The sequence below is a fragment of the Limulus polyphemus genome, unplaced genomic scaffold (assembly GCF_000517525.1).
Source record: "Limulus polyphemus unplaced genomic scaffold, Limulus_polyphemus-2.1.2 Scaffold1325, whole genome shotgun sequence".
NCBI classification, from domain to species: Eukaryota; Metazoa; Arthropoda; class Merostomata; order Xiphosura; family Limulidae; genus Limulus; species Limulus polyphemus.
This window is the reverse complement of record NW_013666935.1, coordinates 44,523-64,850: the sequence shown is the minus strand read 5'-3', so window position 1 is coordinate 64,850 and position 20,328 is coordinate 44,523. Positions and strand designations below refer to the sequence as shown.

Here is a 20,328-nt window from a genome sequence, read left to right as displayed (position 1 = left end):
AAGTGCTCTATTAACTATGACTTCTAATTAAGGTTGAGGAAAAAAAATATATAATTAATATAATTACATCGTATTTCCACAAAAATTTTATATTCATAAACAGATTACTAAAACGATTCCTTCAGAACAGAAGCGTAGCAGTTATATTCTGAACAACCTTCTGGTGGATTAATGTTGCGTCACAGGGCGCTTCTATCAGAAACATTATGAATCATCCTGTACTGCACATCATCCGTTGCTTATTACATGTGTATAGGGTGAGAATACAGCGTTTAACCCTGATATTAAATCGTTTCAGTTCGCACAAATCAACTAATTGCATGTTGTTTTCTTACATGAATTCTGTAATTTACAGTGTATTATCAAACAGTAATAAAAGATAGGTTGTTTCTGTTATTCGCGCAAAGTTATACATGGACTATCTAACCATAAACTTATAAACTAGAGTGATGGCAGATAGTCATTAGTACCCACCGCCATCTCTTGGACTACTTTGGTCGAATAGGGGGATTTCACTGTCACTCTTATAACATACCCACGACCCCAACGTGCGGATCATATTTTTTCTTCTGCAGCAACGGGATACAAACCATGATATTTCGAATCAAATCGCCAAACCCAACAAAAGAAGGTGTAATGTAATAAAACAATGTGTGATTATCATCTTCTCTAATTTTGAATACAAGGTATGACTTATAACTAAACATAGAATGGTTCAAAAACTAGGTTTTTGTCGTTTCACAAAGCTGAACTCTGTTTAAAGAACAAAGATGAAACACTACATGATTTAATTGGATTAATATTTAACAGAGACATTTTTAGCAGTAGCGCAACCTCCACACATATTTGTATCAAGTAATCAGCTTTGTATCGATGTTGGGATGAACTATACGTTTCCTAAAATATATCGGTAATCAAGATAGCAAGTAGTCATAATCACGGTAACACAAAAGTTTGTTTGTTTCATAATTAAGCACAAAGCTACACAATGGGCTGCCTGTGCTCTGCTCATCACGGGTATCGAAACCCGGTTTTTAGACTTGTAAGTCCGCAGACATTCTGCTGTGCCACTGGGGGTCTCTTTATGATGGCTTAGAGGTTAAAGGTCCTAAATCAAAATCGATCTAGTTTTCATCCACAACCTGCAAAATATTAACCTGTCCTTACTTACATGTTAAGAATAAAACAGAAAAGCAAATCTTTATATCTGTTGATTGGCTAGGCAAATTTGTATCCTCTTTCGTTTTTTAGGGGGGTGGGTGAGGGCTACAAGTTAATTACTTTTTTTTTGACTGGATATGCCTTGTAAGTTATAATTGATTTCAAACCAACAATTCACATCACTGTTTTACCGCTGTCGTCACTAGAGTTAAGACGTGTTAGACTTTACAAAGTAACCACTGTAAGCATGTCTTGTTTGTTAAACAGTATAAGTTACTTTGTGTTACGATTTCCGGTATCAAAGCGTACACATATTTGTATGAGCATATATCAGAACTATATTTAGTGAATTACCATGTGTTGATTTTTTTCTTAAAGTTATTAGTTTTAGGAAACATCATGTAATAATAGTAAGCTGACAAGAGTTAGAAGAAACATTTTCTTTAGTCTACTACAATAAATAATCAGTTTGGGCAAACAATGCAATTGTTAAAGTCTGGCATGTATAATATATTTTAGCACGAATAAATATTCTTAAAACTTGGTGTTTCAAAGCTAAAACTATTTCGTCTTGATACCTTTCCTCTCTAGCCACTTCTAAATCATAACTTAAGAAATTATATCTCTAACATACTGTAGACACCAGAATAAATACTTTCTGTAAGATATTTTTTAATTTAAAAACAAAATTCAACATGTAAATTATTTATCCATCTGATATCAAATGGTCGTATTCCATTTTTTACGTTTACATTTCCGCTCATACATTGCGCACAAATCTATTTAGCAATCACTAGTATTGTTCTTCGTGTGTAAAAGGGTACTCTTATCAAAAACCACTTGTTACCGGTTTCACAATTTAATTTAAAAAAGACTATTACACCCTTACTATGATGCAGGCCAGGGCAAATGATAAGACTTCGATAAAAATTCACTGGAACACACATTTGCTGCAAAGTTACATCGCTGGTGTGTTCTAACAATAATATCAGCATGTGTATATCCAAATATCACCCACCAACATATAATCTATCTTACGTCTACCTTTTTTTTTTTAACTTAACAAGAGCTCTCTGTATATCAAGGGCGCTTGTCTAGACTATTTTCTCTAACACCAGTATTACAAACCTGCCGGTGCAACACTGCCAGTAACAATGATATAATAGCGTTTATGTAAGGGTAAAACTCCTGCTTTTCTTTAGAAACTGACAGTGGGTTTTCGTGATTGCGCAACGGCGACCAGTCTGCCTCACCCGACTTACATTCACTCACATACATTTTCTCTCTCTCTCTCTCTCTCAAGGCGATATGCATCGTCGCACTGGACAATCAATCTCTACAAACCATAGAGGGCGCTCGAATTCAAGGTTAGAAGGTCTGGCCTTCAGGCTGTTGACACCTGCGCTTTAGAACCGGAGAGGGAGGGAGAGAAAAATTCACAGCATTTCGAAATAAAGTATCGTCCAATGCATTATATCCAATCAAGTTAAACCCGTGCCGTCTTCTGAATAATTTCCCTCTCTAACATATGTACTTAACGCATTCAACATTTATTTTATTCCTTTTATGAAAGATACTGCTGTCGAAAAGTTGCTTTTCACAGCCAGTAGCGAATTTTTAATGCATAGGCGTAGGAAGCAATAAAATATTAGTAGGACTACAAACGTTTGAGTGTGTTTGTTTGATTACCACGTATAATAATAATTTCATATATAAATGTTTATGCTATTTGCAATATATTGACTTTATGCGTTACTAATTAAAGCGCATTATGAAAAAAATCATCACCTGCAAAAACCAAATAAGTATTAAAAATATTTTTGTACATGAAAAGCACCCTACCGAAGCGAATAAAGACTAGTGGCTCAACTTCCAGATTAAAGACCCTAAGGATTCGGGTGTTCCTAATTTTGAACTACTGACCAGAAGGAAGGGATCCAGTTAGCAGTATCTACAATCACAAGGGTGAGAGTATGAGGCATGTTCCAATTCGCAGGCCAGTTCTGTAACCACAAAGCCACGCCTGGCCAAGTGATATTTTATTAAATTTTTCTTAACATTTTCATAACATATATTTTTGCATTTTTTAATATCCTTCTCCAATTACTTTTTAATTTGAACTTAGCCTTACTTAACCTCCCTTTGTCTCTCTCACCATGGGCCTTCTCCATCAGTCTTATTTCATCCTAAAATTTATTTTTTTACTTTATCAGTCTCTACGCCAATCTTATTATTTCCTGTTTATCCCTCTATCTCTTCACTCTATTCAAGATTACATTTTCCGTTAGTTCTATCCTTACAAGGCATGCAAACTTCACCCTCTACACTACTCTTCATTCATCTTATTCTCTTTTTTCAACTCACGAAATCCTCTCCATATAATTTGCCATCTTCTTATGCTTGTCTCCTTTTTCCTATCCAATATATTTCCACCTTCTTTTTTTGTATATCCTTTTATCTTAATCACCATTCCCACTTTGTTCTTCCTAATGTCACTCCAAACGTTATGGCTCTTCCCTTTAATCATCAATATATTTCCACCTTCTTTTTTTTTTGTATATCATTTTATCTTAATCACCATTCCCACTTTGTTCTTCCTAATGTCACTCCAAACGTTATGGCTCTTCCCTTTAATCATCAATAGATTTCCACCTTCTTTTTTTTTGTATATCATTTTATCTTAATCACCATTCCCACTTTGTTCTTCCTAATGTCACTCCAAACGTTACGGCTCTTCCCTTTAATCATCAATAGATTTCTACTTATTCTTATTCCATATGTATAATTCAATCAACTCTTTATTTATTCTTTTTGCTTTCGAATTTCCTTCTTTATTAATTCAATTTTGGTATATGTTTCTTTAATTTCTATTCACACACACACACACACACACATACAGTATTTTTTTACGACTTATTAGTTTTAGTGCTCTTTCACGTTTTTACTAAACCCTTATAAACTCCACCTTTTAGTTCTAGCTCCCTAATTTTCTTATTATTGCAATTTATTTCTATTTCTGTTCCTTTGACTTTATTGTTTCTCAGTGTTTCTCTTACACCGCACTTTTTCTAACTTTACCACAAACGGTGATATATTTCCTTTTCAATTCTTCTTCCTCCCGTGGCCTGGCATGACCAAATGGTTAGGGAGCTAGACTCGCAATCTGAGGTTCGCGGATTCGAATCCCCGTCCCACCAAATATGTTCGCCCCTTTCAGATTTGGGGGCGTTATAATGTGACATTCAATCCCACTATTCGTTGGTAAAAGAGTAGCCCAAGAGTTGGCAGTGGGTGGTGATGAATAGCTGCCTTTCCTCTAGTCTTTCACACTGCTAAATTAGGGACGGCTAGCGCAGATAGCCCTCGTGTAGCTTTGCGCAAAATTCACACCAAACCCCCAGTGGCACAGTAGTATATCTGCGGAATTATACCTCTAGAATACCCGTGGTGGGCAGAGCACAGATAGCCCTTTGTGCAGCTTTGTGCTTCATAACAAAAAACAACTTCCTCCCAAAATTGCTTTTTTCCCACTTTTCCTTTGTCTGCTATAATTAATTTACTTCCTCTTCACATCCTTCATCTTTCTCATTATTATTTTTCTAAAGCTACCGCGTGTTTTTATCCGATCCATCAATACTTTCTTTAATCCCATTTTTCATTATTATAATTCTGTTTGTCTTTATTGATTTGGGTACTGTTTGTGACTTTGCACATCTACTTGCATAATGAACAGCTCTGCCTTTCTTTGTATCCATCGTCTTTCTCTTTTCTCCTTGTACACTTAATTGAATTCCCTATATTCGTCCTGCATATATTTATATAATACGTCTGTAGAAACCACGTTTTAAACCGGTCTGATGTTTTATTACAACTTGGACTCTTCACCATCTAGAACGCCATTATAGTAACAGTAACTAGCAAAAGAGGTTTCTAGAATAAGCGTAAGGCAGTCAAAAAATTAACGAATGTTTATTCACACTTGGTACAAGTTTCCTACAATATGAAATATAAAGGGACAGAAAACTTCTAAAACATGAGTGCGTGACTTGATTTTATTACTCAAGGTAACGTATCATTTAATCGAAACAGACATTGATCGATAATCAAAGAAAATACCGAGAAAAACAAAGAGTGCTATTTTAGCTGCAACAGTTATTGTTTTATAATATCTGAGCCAATAATACGTCAGCTCTTCTACATTATTGTTAGTGGGAGTTGATGTTACAAAACTACTTGATATGATGATCCTGTAACTTCTAGATGATTCCTTTAGTTTTTTTTTATTTGCGACTCTAATGGATTGGAGTTCAATAGCCGCTATTCTCTACTGTATTCCAGAATGTTTCCTTGATAATTAATTATAAAAATAAAGACTATACATCGAATGAAATAATATGAAAGAGATGAATGTTAGTAACGCACCATCTGGTGTCACCTACCATTGCGCCCATAGCAACGTGCCCCTGGAGTAGATGACATAATTTATACTTATTTTTTCTTTCCATAAATGTATTCTGCATATATTTTAATACAACTGTATCAGCCGGCCACTTTGTAGATTGTATGATTCTTTCACCACTAACTGGTGTCAACCCAGTACAACTAAACAACATTCCAGGATTCTGTTGCAACACTACTCAATTGAATATAGAAGATGTAATTTATACATTTATTAAAATATAGATATTTACACAATATCAAACTGACTTATTAGTATTTTCGGAAATTTAAATATTTTATTAACAACTTCCTTAAATAATAATAATAATAAATCCGACAGAAAACAAGCACAATAGTTCGAGTGTATTTTTCGCTAGCCACCAAACCTAACTTGTAGTTCGTAGCAATTAGTAACAAAAAATACAGAAAAGAAAGGAAGAAAAAAAAGGAAAATTGACAATCAAATACGAACCATAAAAACTACAACTACAGCTGTATTTTACTTCACACAGTTCAATGTTCAAAAAGTAAAATCTGTTACACTCGTTGGCATTACTAATACTAGCAAAAGTAGTCATGCCTGCAGCAGCAGGCCTAGCATGGCCAGATGGTTACGGGGCTCGACTAGCAATCTGAGGGTCGCGGGTTCGAATCTGTCCCACTAAACATGTTCGCCCTTTCAGCCGTGTGACGGTCAACCCCACTTTTCGTTGATAAATAGTAGCCCAAGGGTTGGCGGCGAGTGATGATGACTAGCTGCCTTCCCTCTAATCTTTCACTGCTAATAAGATAGCCCTCGTGTAGATTTGCGCGAAACTCAAAACAAACCAAAATCAGCAGCGGCATATATTTTGAAGCTTCAGAAGGATGGGCTTCTCAGTGGCTCAGCAGTATATATAGCTTTTTATAGCTTTGTTTGTTGTTAAGCGGAAAGCTACACAATGGGCTACTTGTGCTGTGCCCACCACGGGTATCAAAACCCGATTTTTAAAGTCAAATTCCAGAGGCTTACCACTAAGCTCCTGAGAGGCAATGTGCAGTGCGTTGCAAGAGGAGATATGTTAACACGGTTATCAAACTCGTAAAAATGCGAAAATTTTTTATGAGATTTAGCATACTCAAGACTCCATAATGTTTCACTGTGTTCAATGTTCGGGAAGTTGGATATTTTTATTCATAGACAAATAATAACAAGCAAAAATAACAAAAATTAATTTTATCTAAAAATTCTAATTGATTCAAATATTTGATAATTATAATGGATATTTGCTAATCTTGAAACAGATTATCGTAAACATATGGAATATTGGTCTTTTTTTAAGAGCACTAGGTGACAAGATATAAACCGGAGAAAGGTTAACGTACCCATATTAAGATGTTCAATAAAATATTATCTAGCTAACGAGTTGTTCGCATTCAAATAAATAGCGCATGAGCAGTGGATGTCCCATTTTCATCAAACAAGATGAACTGAACCAGACTCACGAGAGGGACAACGTACTTATTGTCTACAAACAAAGATTATCCTGTGTTAGGCTAAACATTATGGGCTATAAAGTTGACAAACAATACCAGACAAAAACAACGAGTTATAGAAGTCAAACGCTCAATGTAACATAACGTTATCGTTCTAGTATGAATGAACAAACATTTAATTAAAAATAAGTTAACCAGCACCAGTGAAAACAGCTTTACAGCCTGCATTTATTTAAACTCCAATGTTTAGATGAAAATATCTTCAGATGTAATATTTAACCACGTTCGACATTTCGAGAAAGAACACAGGATCGAGAATTAGTAAGCTATTCCAAACACTGCAAGAAAATATCCTCCTAATAGGAACCCATTGTGTGATGCAACAATTTGACATTTGTCCAGTCTAACAAAGCACCATAAAACGATTAAACAACACAATGTAAAAAATAACAGTCCAGAACAAACACGAAATATAGGATAGAAGAATACAAAACACAGAACAGAATAGAAATACATAAAAAACACACCTGACATGTCCGAAGAGATTTATGATGGTTTGTTTGTTTGTTATTAAGCACAAAGCTACATAAAAGGTTATTTGTGCTCTTCCTACCACGGGTATCGAAAGCCGGTTTCTAGCGTTGTAAGTCCGCAGACATACCGCTGTGCCACTGGGGGGTCTCTTTATGATGGCTTAGAGGTTAAAGGTCCTAAAGCAAAATTGATCTAGTTTTTATCCACAACCTGCAAAAATATTAACCTGTCCTCACTTACATGTTAAGAATAAAACTTCATCGAGAAAGGTCACATAAATTTTTATATATGAGAAAAAATAATGTTATGGACTTTTTGTTTTGAATTTCGCGCAAAGCTACACGAGGGCTATCTGCGCTAGCCATTCCTAATTTAGCAGTGTAAGACTAGAGGGAAGGCAGCTAGTCATCACCACCCACCGCCAACTCTTGGGCTACTCTTTACCAACGAATAGTGGGATTGACCGTCACTTTACTACGCCCCCACGGCTGAAAGGGCGAGCATGTTTGATGTGACGTGGATTCGAACACGCGACCCGCAGTAAAGATAATCAGGGTAAATTATATCCGAAATGTTGTTTTTTTATTCCTCAACACAAGAATTAAAAATGCATGGCCCAGCTTATCTTTGAATTCGTCACTTTTGACTGATTTATACGATTTCGGAAAATTCCACCCTTCATTACCAATTCCGTACTAGGCATCTTGTAATGGTTTCTTTGTAATTCACCTCAAATAACCTAAATTTACATCGGTATTCTATTCTGTATTATTCAGCGCAGAACTTGTAAAATATAAAAGGCTACGTTTTCTATTTCCTCCACGCCTCCCAGTGACACAGCGGTATGTCTAAGGACTTATAACGCTAGAAAACGGGTTTCGATACCCGTGGTGGGCAGAGCACAGATAACCCTTTGTGTAGCTTTGTGCTTAACTACAAACAAACAATTTCCTCCATCGCCGATCATGTTCAATCTGATGGACATAATTACGCACTATTACCCAACACTGGAATTTCATTGTAATAATTTTATACACGGACAGCAATGTCAAACTTTGACCAAACATTTTGACTAACTCTACACAGACCCTCCATCGTAATAAAGGGTCGATTTCTGCAACAAAATTTAATAAAACAGAGACACGAAAATCACAATGGAGCAGCACAGTGGACTTGAGGGGCATGTAATCGAATGAGTTTACTATGATTTCAGTTTCTTTGGCCACCTTTCACATGAAAAAAGCCATTGATTACGAACAAACTTATGAGTTTTCGCCAACTTCAAACCATTGTTTATTATGAGGCTAATGGCACCAGAAAATGTGCTCACTTCATCGGAATTGCTTGTTTTTGTTAGGACTTTGCAAATGAGGGTGTTGCTACGAAATGGTTTGGGGTGTGGCTTCAGACCTCACTTTGCCCAACACTCTGCTGCTAACAAAGTTAAATAGCAACAGTTGGTTCATTGTTGCTAGTGCTCATGGATCATTTCTATTTTATGGACTTAATAATAAAAGTAGTAGAAAAGCTACTTGTTTTCAGGATTTGTTTAATGTATTGGCATTTAGTATTTTGATCAGCAGTGTTAAAAGATTCAAATTTCGCAGCTAAACTTATACACCACCAGAATACCTAAGCCTATTGAGTTAATGCAGATTTTTTTCTTGTACATTAATTTACTGGGCATGTGTGAGAGTAAAATACTTCCATCTTGATCTTCAATCCTACTTTAGTAAACCTTTTCTGCTGATGTTGTTTTAATCTCTTTCGATTTTTGGACAATTTGTAAAGATTGGTTTACTGAGCTTCAAAAGGTTTATAAGGTTCTGGTCTTTGTGTCATGTAAGCTATCCTGATGAGGTTTTCCCTATCAAAATTTTAAATTTGTTATGATAACGGGTCTATAACAACTTCTTAGGTAATACATGATGAAATAATTAGGTTGTGAATTCATGAAGAACGTTAGAATTAGGAACTAACAGTATATGTTAAAATTGTATTTTTCGACATAAGATCTGTAGTTATGAAAAGAACCCTTATATTAAATTTCAGAACAGCAAAATGTAACAAATATAACGTGTACAAAGCTTTCGGTAATTTCTATTACACGTTTTCAGGTTATATAGATTAACTATGTTTTATGGAAAGAAGATGATCCTGGGCCATATTCTATTTAAGAGAATTGTGGTATTCCTTTATATATATTGTTTGTTCATTAAGTGTTTCTAAGAATACCATTAATTAGTTTTTCTTTGTGTTTTTCAGAGTTTTTCATTATATACAAATCTATAGTTGTCCCAGTTGATTATATGTTATCGTTCTGTTCAAAAATCATATTTATAACGGTAATTGCTAACTAATTTTTGCATGTTGAAGATTCTCATGATGTCTTTGCATGCTTCAAATATATGACTGGGTGCTTCAACATTACATCTCCTAAATAGCAGCTTTAGTTTCATCTTTCTGTAGTTTAATGGCTTCTGGGAATAATTTAATAGTTCTGGAGAATTTCAACATTAATATTTTGGCTGTTTGTTTGAACTTTTCATTGACATTAAAAATGTTCGGAATGTAAATAGGAGTCCTCACCGATTTTTTGTTCACGGATATCTGTAGTTGGCAGAATTGAAGATGAAATTAACTGGTAGTCATTTTGCTTGAATTTCTGTAGTAGTGTTTGCATTCATCGTTTTCGTAATTAATGTTACAGGTGTCCTCAGTTTTCTTATGCCTACACTGTATGATCACTTCTTTGACGGTGGGAGGGTGGGTGGCAGTAGAGTTCCTGTAAGCGCTCTCTTTTTTGGAGAACCCTAAAGCTTAAGGCCTTTTACAGAACAACTAAAAAGTCTGGCAACATCAGGGAGATTGGCGTGAAATTAGCTACTTTTAGTATCTCATCCGACATCGAACTAAGTATTTTCTTCATGAAAAGTAACCTTGATGATGTAAAGTAAGTTATAAGGTTCGGTATTTAATTTGTAGTTTAAACGTGATAATTTGATTGGTAGGTATATCATATGAACAATCCAAGGAAACTGAGAATCATAAAACGTACCAATTATAACCAAAATGACAACGAACGTTATTACAGTATGACGTTGAAATATACAAGGCTTAATTTGTCCTTTAACCGAAATTAGGAGAATAGGGTAACTTAAATAAATACACTTGTTTATTCTTATTGCTAGAAATAATTAAAAGAAAGCATTGCAGTGTATTTGAAATTTAGTTTCAAAACTAATCACTAATTAATTGGTTACAATCTAGTGTCCGACCAGACCACAATAACTGTGAGCATATTTTTACAAAATGAGTATGAAAAAACAAGCATATATATTTTAAAAGAAGGATTACAAAAGAGGCAAAACAGTATACACAATTATATCCTATACAATAGGTGGAAGATTAAAATTTTTAACTTGCACATCTTTCTAGCAAGACTGAATGTTAAGAGGAAAAGCTGAACACTTGAATTTCATAAACTCAAAACACTAAGCGACAAAGAATAAAGAAATGTTACAGATAAGTTTTTGCTCCAAAAATAGTACCGAAACAAATTATTTCACAATGCATTAAAGCCAGCCATTATAAAAACAAGTTTCCGTCTGTTCTGCCTTCTTAGCACTTGCACATCAATGCATTTATTAACATAGGCTAATCCGACGAACTAAACTAAACAATAATGAATATTGTATACTCATACGTAACTACAGGTGTGAAATTACAAGCGTTTTTGGTGCTTATATAAAATAGCAGACTAATGAAACCAAAGTTAAAATAAATTCATGAATTTTGAAACTTCAAATTTAAGTTCAAGGTTCAAGTTTGATCTGAAAAATAGTAGTCAGGCAGCTTTTATATTTGTTGATCCATAACAAGATTGTGAAAATCAATTACAATAAACTTAGCAAAAAATATATATGTGAAAATTACGCATTTAAAACCGCTTTATAAGAATATTAACCGACTTGCTAACTGTAACTTCAGTTTGCGAATGTTGTAATTATTTGGATTTATTCATTCCCACGACTTCAAGCACACTAAACAATTATTTTCATGACTTGAAAAATTAAAATATACCTAGACAGAGAAAACATTCTTCGCCAAAACATAGAACTAGAAAGGCACTCAGAGAGTGTAACCTCGGACCCGTAATGGTTGCAATAATTATCCTAAAATTCACACCACACAATTCATTGACCTCAAAATTCTAGGTGCTAAGATGTTCTTTCTGTTCCCATTTGTTGTCGAGGTTTGACCGTTTTCAAAATCTCTAGTTTACTACTTTCATAACAAAAAAGGTTGACCTTCAGTGTGATCTACACCTTTGACAAAAGTTAATCAACTTGTCCAAATTTGATGAAGATAAACATTTTACGAGTTATGCTGTTCGTACACAAATAAGAGTACAAACAACACCCCTGTCGTCCATCAGCATGAACAATTTTAAATAGGGATTCTTTATGATTTCAAACAGCCGAAATGCAAGCCTAATTTAATAGTTTACTGAAACTTATATTGAATTATTTTTATTTCTATCAAATTCCACTTATCTTGACAAGATTCCTCATACATTTAAACAGGATTATTTTTATTTCACTCCGAACTTTGCGCTTTGGAAGTGAAATGTACATACTTTCAACGTAAAACTGTAGAACCTGACAAGTCAATGATAAAATCGGTCTCCTAGCAGAAGACGTTAGTCAGAGTTCCTTTATTTAAGATGTTCTAATATTTTTAAAAAGGTTAGAAATAAGAAGTAATTTTGTCCAACTTATTACTAATCTTCTTTTAAAACATACTTCAAGGTAAACAATTTTTCGTTCACAATAAAGCGCTTTTGTGAAATGAAGCCTTTTAGTTAACATAGGTGCTGACCTTCACTCAAAAGTATTTAGTAATTGCCCACAACAATTAAAGACGAAAACATGGCAAATGAATACATGATTGCGAGACAAAAATGATATTATTTTCCTGGAACAAACAATGGGTATTAATAAATACAGTGGCAGGATATATGAATCACGACGTAGATGTTCACGTGCATTGCTATAAAAGAAAATATTCTGAACACTACCACATTAAAGAATGCGGATAAAAAAATATTTAAAATGCATCAAATACTGTACAACGCTGTCTTATTTGTTACTGCACAATCAGCCATCTTCAAGACTTAATTTTTCTTCATTCCCTATATTTATGTTAAGGATATATGATTTTGTATACTGTTGTAATTTTCTTCTGTTTTTAAGGATATATTTCTGCAGTTTATTTCAAAATATATTTTTTCTACCCAATTCTTTGGAATAGGTAGGAGTTGGCCATATAGTAGAGCTCTAGATTTCAGAGCTGACGAGTCGATTTCGAATCCGCGCTATACCCCCCCCCCCCCACCCCCCTCATCCTCCCTCACACACTTTAAGCAATGGGTTCATTATAAGAGTGGCAGTCAAATCCTACTATTCGGTCTGGCAAGATTACCCCAGATTAGCAAGATGAGAGGGAAGGCAGCTAGTCCACAATGGGTGATGCTACTAAACAAGCTTGGGATTCTAGAAATAATGGCTATTAAAACTTCACTACCAATAGTTATTTTTTCTAGCTTACACAACAACTTTATAAAAATATACATTATTGATTAATAGAGGTTAATTACCAGTTACAATACTATCATTACAAGAAAATAGACAAATAGTCACATATCATATCAGTCTTGTGTATAACTGAGGGGAATTAACACTGTAAAATTACTTTAAAAGTGGTATAAGATACCCTCAACACAACAGTTAAAAATACCAAAACTACAATGCCTTTCACATTTTCATGCCAACACTAATATTACGTATAGATTAGCAACTATATCTGCAACTTGGACACAAATAAAATACTTTGGACTATGTTTCAAAAATTAATAATCCCTATATACTGCCTGATTAGAACACAATTTTAAAAAGAAAATATGAATTTTACAGCTTTGTCAAGTTGAAAAAAATGAAGTAATTAAATTAGAACCATTAGCCAGTTTGGCTAATAACTCAAATTAGAAGTCTGTTAATAAAATATCATGCAACAAGTTTCTATAGAACAATAATATTTTCATAGGAAAATACTATAGGATATGATATATTCATACATCTATGCTTATCTTAAGACTAGATCATCTCCTAGCTAGAAATATACTAACTCAGTAAGAAAGTATACTTATAATTATCACAAATAAATTCCAAATTTTCTCATCACCTTTTCAACAATGGTCATTGGATTTAAAAAAATTTGAACTTTTTATTATAGAACAATTCACATATTTTATGTGAATGTTAAGGTAACAATAAAGTTTAGAATAAAATATTCTAATAGATAAATGTGCATGGAAAATTATGGTTATGGTAAGAAGCTTTAATGGCGCTCTCAGTTAAGTAAGCAGCAAGAAAACTGTACAACATTTGTTCAGTTGTCACATATTCAAGATTGTATTTCACTAAGACAACAGTACAAACTGATAATAAAAATAAGTTAATAAAAGTATGAAAATTGTATTGTTAACATGTGAAAACATTATTTTTCAATAAAAGTTTGGTACTGTTTTTCTTTGCTCATCTGATAATAATATGGTGTGGCACAGAAAATAAGAGTGCATAAAATACACTAACAAATTAGTGTCTAAGGTAGATAAATAATAAGAAAAAAAACAATGATAAGATATATTTGTAATATCACCAGATTGCAGAGAACTATGTAAAATTTATTTACAAATAAATAATTTACACACTACCATGTGATCTTCACTGAAAATAAAACATTACTAAATAGCTAATTAATAGTTTACATGAATGTACTTTTATAGATATGCTCTGAAAAATTTAAATAATGCACTGCAACTTTAGGAAGAAAATTAAAAGATTGTTAAGGTGATAAAGTTTTATTTTTCATATAAATAGATTTTATCATAAAAAGGAGGTACCATTCCCATGAAAACACCAGCTTACTCTATAACCTGATTTGATAAACATTGACAATTTCTCTAATAATTATTTATTTGCAACAAAGCACCCACATATTTCTGCACTGACCAAGTGTATACAGTAGTAAACTTGCAAAAATAATTGCATTATCGCAAATATAGTATTTTACTGATCATATAGTTCAATGTGCAAACTGTAATTAGTATAAAATAAGGGACATTTTAAATACAATTGAGTGCTTATATAGTTACAGTATATTAAACATACAGTTGCAATGACTTAACTACAAAAGAAACAACAGCTATTTGTTCCTAAATTTGTCATTAAAAGTTGAATTTTTGTGCAACTCAGTCACAGTACTGGTTTTAAACTGCACACAATAAGCTTATCCCTCACTTGTACAATTTGCATATATTTACTAACACAAGATAGCATTTTTACTTTCATTGCAGTATAAAGTTTGATGTAGTTTAATTTTTAAATACAAGTTTTTGTATAAATAATTTATGTAGAACAAATTTCCATACATTTTCTTTGTACACATATATTTCTAATTCAGAACTACAGAATCAGTTAGTTTTGATCAGAAGCCTTTAATAATTACTTACACTCATGTTTTTTTATTGCTGCTTGCATTTTACTATTAATTATAACTCTTGTCCATATACAATACTGGAAATAATTATGTAAACTGTGAGGAAGAGGAGGAGATAAAATTACAAATACTAATGGGAATTCCACCCCTTTATCCTTCAAACATGAACTGCTCCAGAATGCAATCACATGCTGATAGTTTATGCTGTGTTTGGTTGTCATCCAACCAATCAGAAAATACCATACCAGTATAAAGCCTCTAAAAGTGCAGCCAGTCAAACTATGCCCAGTAGAAATAGTGTGTATAGTCAGGGCTCTAAAACATGAAATACATGACAAGCATGTAGAAATCAAATTCTACTGGTGAAGAAAATTCCAAGTGAAAAAATTGTCTCTATATTCTATGTTTCAATAGAAGCTTTACATAAGATATAAAGTGGGTACATAAAACTGACACTGTTAATAACAGAAGTGGTTGAGACATAAACTGATATGTTCCAAAATAGATTTTAAATATCTCATGGTAAGTTCTTTATGAGATAGACAACTGTTGAGTACTGTTCTTGCCAATGACCATACTGTAAATACATCTGCAAGTGTTGCTTCAAGAACAGCATGAATGGTCTCAATGAATGTGTAGCTGCTTGAAAACTACTGTTAACAAGAGGTAACCAAATCAAAAGTTGGAAACAAGCATCAGACAAAGTGAGTAAAGCTGGAGAAGAGTGCTCTTTTTATGTGAAATCAAGCGCTATTTGTTTAGTAACATTCGATTACAGTAAGTTTGCCAGTGGAGCATGGCAGGGATCAGTGGACATTTGGAACTGCATCTCAACAGCTTAATTGTTGACAAGTACAGGCAGATTATCAATTTAATTTTTGACAAGTGCTGGCAGATTATGATACATATTACTACTCCCTCAACAACACAACCCATTAGGCAGAAATTCATCTTCTAGCAAGGCAATTATCCCAATTAAGAACAGAGCAAATGTGATGAAATGATATCTTGACAGTAAAAAAGTCAATGGAAGACTCAAAACCATGGCTAGATCTGCACAAAGTGCCATATGAACATTCTTGAGGGTATATGGGATTATGTAAAACGGAGAAGAGCAAAAGGCAATTTGGAACCATATTCCACAATCATATATCTATAAATTATATGGAAGCTTGAAAATAAGATATAACGCTCTGTGTAAAGCAAAGATCTCACATATAAAATATGAGTGCATTGTACAACTTATTCATTTTTCCATTTCCTGTAATAATGTTTTATAACATTAATAAGTTGCCATTACTCCTCATTTTTAAATCCTGTATGAGTATTGGTTGTATATTTTCCATAATTATTATCATTACTGTATTGCAAGCTAAAGGTTTATCAGTGATAACGTCATCTTTTGTAAAATCAAACAAGAATATATATATATATATATATACAAACGTCAAAAATAGTCGGTTTGAATGAAAATCTACACGTACTGAAAGATGGAATAGATAACTTACGTCATAATTCACAAAATGGCGGCCATTACCGCCTGCGAATCTTGTATTAATCTAAATTTATTTTCTGTGTTAAATACTTCTGAAACAGTTAGAGAAATATATTTCTATTTACATAGTCTATAATATATAACAGCTCATATAGGAAAGATGGAGACATATATTTCATCATATGTTATTGTGGTTGCACATATGATAAAAGGAATAGGCAAAATATCATTGTGCTGCTTGTGCATTACATGTATACTACACCCACTTGGCTCAAACCTTTCGAGTTAAACCGTAGCAGTAATGTTACTGAGCCCTTTCTGGATGAAGCAGAACACCTTCACAGTGGATTAGATACACTTAAACATGTAGCGTATCTCAATCATTCCTTGCCGTTTTCACACACGTTTTGCAAATTCAACACTTCCGTACTCCAAGTCTTCCGTGGAGGACGGAATTGGAAACGTTTCGAAACGATGAACATTCCCTGCTAGTATCAATTCCGAACACCGCAGAGAACCATTCCAAGAAAGTTAATATCGTTTTCTCTGAGGTGTTAAAGCACAACTTTGGAGCACATGAACGAAGTGTATGTGCATGCCATTACATTTTTGTTTTGTTATTGTTTATGGTAGTTAGTATATTCAAGATTACCTACAGCCGTTTAGGCAAGATTTCCACTACAATTGTAATGTTTTGTAATGTGGTGAGCCAATTTAAGACCTTAATGACATCCATCAATACCTTTTTTTTTATACATTTATTTGTTTATATGAGGTTTTTGAAATGTGTATGTTAGGGTTCAATATAATTAAAATTAATAAAAGTCAGCTCGTTGAACTATAATTGTAAATAACCATACTATACAATATCCAGTGAAAGTTTAAATCCAGTGTACTATTCTCTTAAAATTCATAAATTGTTTTTCTCTATTTTTATATGAATGTAATCAGACACATATTAAACGACTTGTGAAAGATGAAATAAAAAGCACGATCAGTTGTTAAAAGTATAGACTATCAATTTGTATAGCGTTACACGTTTTAATAACAGTAACTGGTAAACTATAATTATAATAATATATAGTGACTAAAACTATCAGTTATGAGCAATAGGGATTTACAAACTATCAAGTAATATTTCTGATATTTTGCGAGCAAAGAGAACAACGGTTAGTGTCATAAAAACCTACGTTTACCCTAAAATATTTCGATTCCTTATCGACAGCTACTTAAGTTAATCACACCAGTGATCCAAACTCTACCTTAGATATGCAAGAAAGTGAGAGGAAGACGAGATCAACAGTGTTTATATCATGATTATATGATGGTCATTGAACCTCGTCTAGTACGAGAGAGAAAAGTTGTCACAACTACTAGATAAGTGTGGAAAGTCATCGAACAAATTATTAAGTAATGACATCATCAGTGAAGGTGATTAAATCACTATTTCCGTTCCTTATCGTGAGCAGTAATTGTACAATAAACACAACTTTAATATTTTCTTCCTTTAAGAATCTGTGATTTCTTGTATTATTATTATACTTTTGTAAAGCTGCAGAACTTTAGAAAGAGACCTTTTTAAATAAAATCTTAGTTTTAAGAAAATGTAGATTTATTTATTACCTTGACCTTCCGAAAACAACTTCGTGGAAGTAGTAAAGTCGTTTAATATGGCTAACTAATCTCCATATTTGTTACTTCTATTAACTAAATCTCCGCTGATATATATATATTAAAATAGTAATCAAAGCAAAATCTGACACTGTACAAACAAAAAACTGTGAACACTAAACTTAAAATATTAGTTCTATAGATTTAATTATTTTTACTATTTCATTCATAGATAAAATTTCAAAAGTATTTTCATAACAAGAAAGTTACCAAACTTTTCTTGATTCTGCAATTCAAAGAACTTGTGAGTGAAAGTAAGGAACTATATATTTTATAAACTGTTCTACACCTGCCATATCCAGTACCGACGAAGCCTTTCAAGGATCATCAGGAGACCGACTGGGATACAAAAGACAGGGCAGAAGTCTAGGTGCTACTGATAACATCAACTAAATGAACAACGACTATTATAGTGTGAACTAGATAGATTAAGTAAGCGAATTGTAATTATTATCAGCTTTAAGTCATTTGTAAATCGGATTTTTTTTTGGGGGGGGGGGGTAAGATTAATATCGAAATATTATTTATTTATTTTACTTTTAGCACATATTGTCTTATGTCTTAGATTTCGTTTTCAAAAATTTCATACTCAAGGGGAATTAGGACAATTCGTTATCCTGTTCAATTTGGTTACTTACCGAAGGCACATTTCTTGTGTTCTCAGAACCTACGGTGCTGACGCCCAAACCATCTTTCGTAGCTTTATTGTCACTTTTTTTCGCTTTCTTAGCTTTAGTTTCCAGATAACGTTGCTTCAAAAGAAGTGTGTCTTGACGTTGTTGGAGATTCCAACCATTCGAAGTTTGGTCATAACGAATTAAATTCCCATTTTGGTTACGTCGATAAAGATCTATCCGACGACGTAAGCGATCAACCACTGCTTGTCTTTTAGGGGGAAGGATGTCCCCCATGCCTTCCTGTAGTGGCCCCACAATGGTGACTCTCAACGAATGTCACTCAGTGGTCAAAAACACTGTACTATACCTTCGTTCAGCTTCAACGATTAGGTGTGACTGACCGGCCTTTCTCGCTTCCTAGCCCTAGGTCACTCACGAGACCGTAACGATTTACCAAAAAAAATATGCCTTGCTTTAACTTCTCCGACTTTGAACAGTTTATGTCAGCCCCGAAGCAATAAATAGATAAAGATATATGTATATAATTAAAAATAAATTTAAATGACAGTCTTCAGGCCCAGGTGAGGAGTAGATTATCTTCTTCACACAATTTGTACAAATTATCTGGATCCTCACAGTAGTCACATAAGCCTTGATAAGGTAAGTGCCACTTATTTACGTTCTTGCCACGGCCCCAGTACTCATATTATAATTTCTAGTCAACTTCAAGCACAACGGATGAGCACAGTACCTTACTCTTTCGATAAAGTATACAGGTTGTCCGATCGACACAGAGGCGCCTCTTGCTGTCGAGCTACTTAGCCTCAGACATGAGGCAGGATGGGAACCAATGACGTCTAGCAGGGTTAGCTGTGGGGTGCAGCTGGTGAAGTAGCGTCCCATCACCGACAGCCATGCCAATCGCCGGAGCTCATGGAGTACAAAGGCATGAATCTCGATTCAAAGTTGCCGAAAAAAATAAAATTCATGGTAAAGCACTGACCAACTTATTACGTTTCTACAAAATCCAACTATACCAATAAAAGTTATAACAGTGGTTCATAAAACTTTAAACTTACTTGAACGTACACAAACTACTCCTACAATGCATTACATCTACATCACACGATCGCACTCACGACCCAACAGTTTCAAATTCAACCATAACACATACAGCAACTGCCGCTTGGGACCGCCACTTGCTCTGCTTCTCACGCTTGACTTGTTCTACATCCGGGAGGGTCTACTTCATAAACTTTGAAAATTTCAACGTTGCGATTTACAAACAAAACCTCGCTGTTTCGTGCATTCGACAAGGAGGTCTATGTAACTTGGCTAAACCAGATAAGAAATGAATAGACACAGAATATGAAT

The 20,328-nt window shown here is 33.9% G+C and overlaps 1 protein-coding gene across 2 annotated transcripts in view; it reads right to left on the bottom strand.

Moving 5' to 3' along the window:
- LOC106463101 (neurogenic protein mastermind-like) overlaps positions 1–20,101 on the bottom strand; it is a 51,905-nt gene extending 31,804 nt beyond the window's left edge. For both annotated transcript variants that reach the window (XM_022390515.1, XM_022390516.1), the window contains exon 1: positions 18,976–20,101. In XM_022390515.1, coding sequence (XP_022246223.1) covers positions 18,976–19,248 — 273 coding nt within the window. In that variant the 5' untranslated portion in view covers positions 19,249–20,101. The remainder of the gene's footprint in view (positions 1–18,975) is intronic.
- Positions 20,102–20,328: the final 227 nt, after the last annotated feature.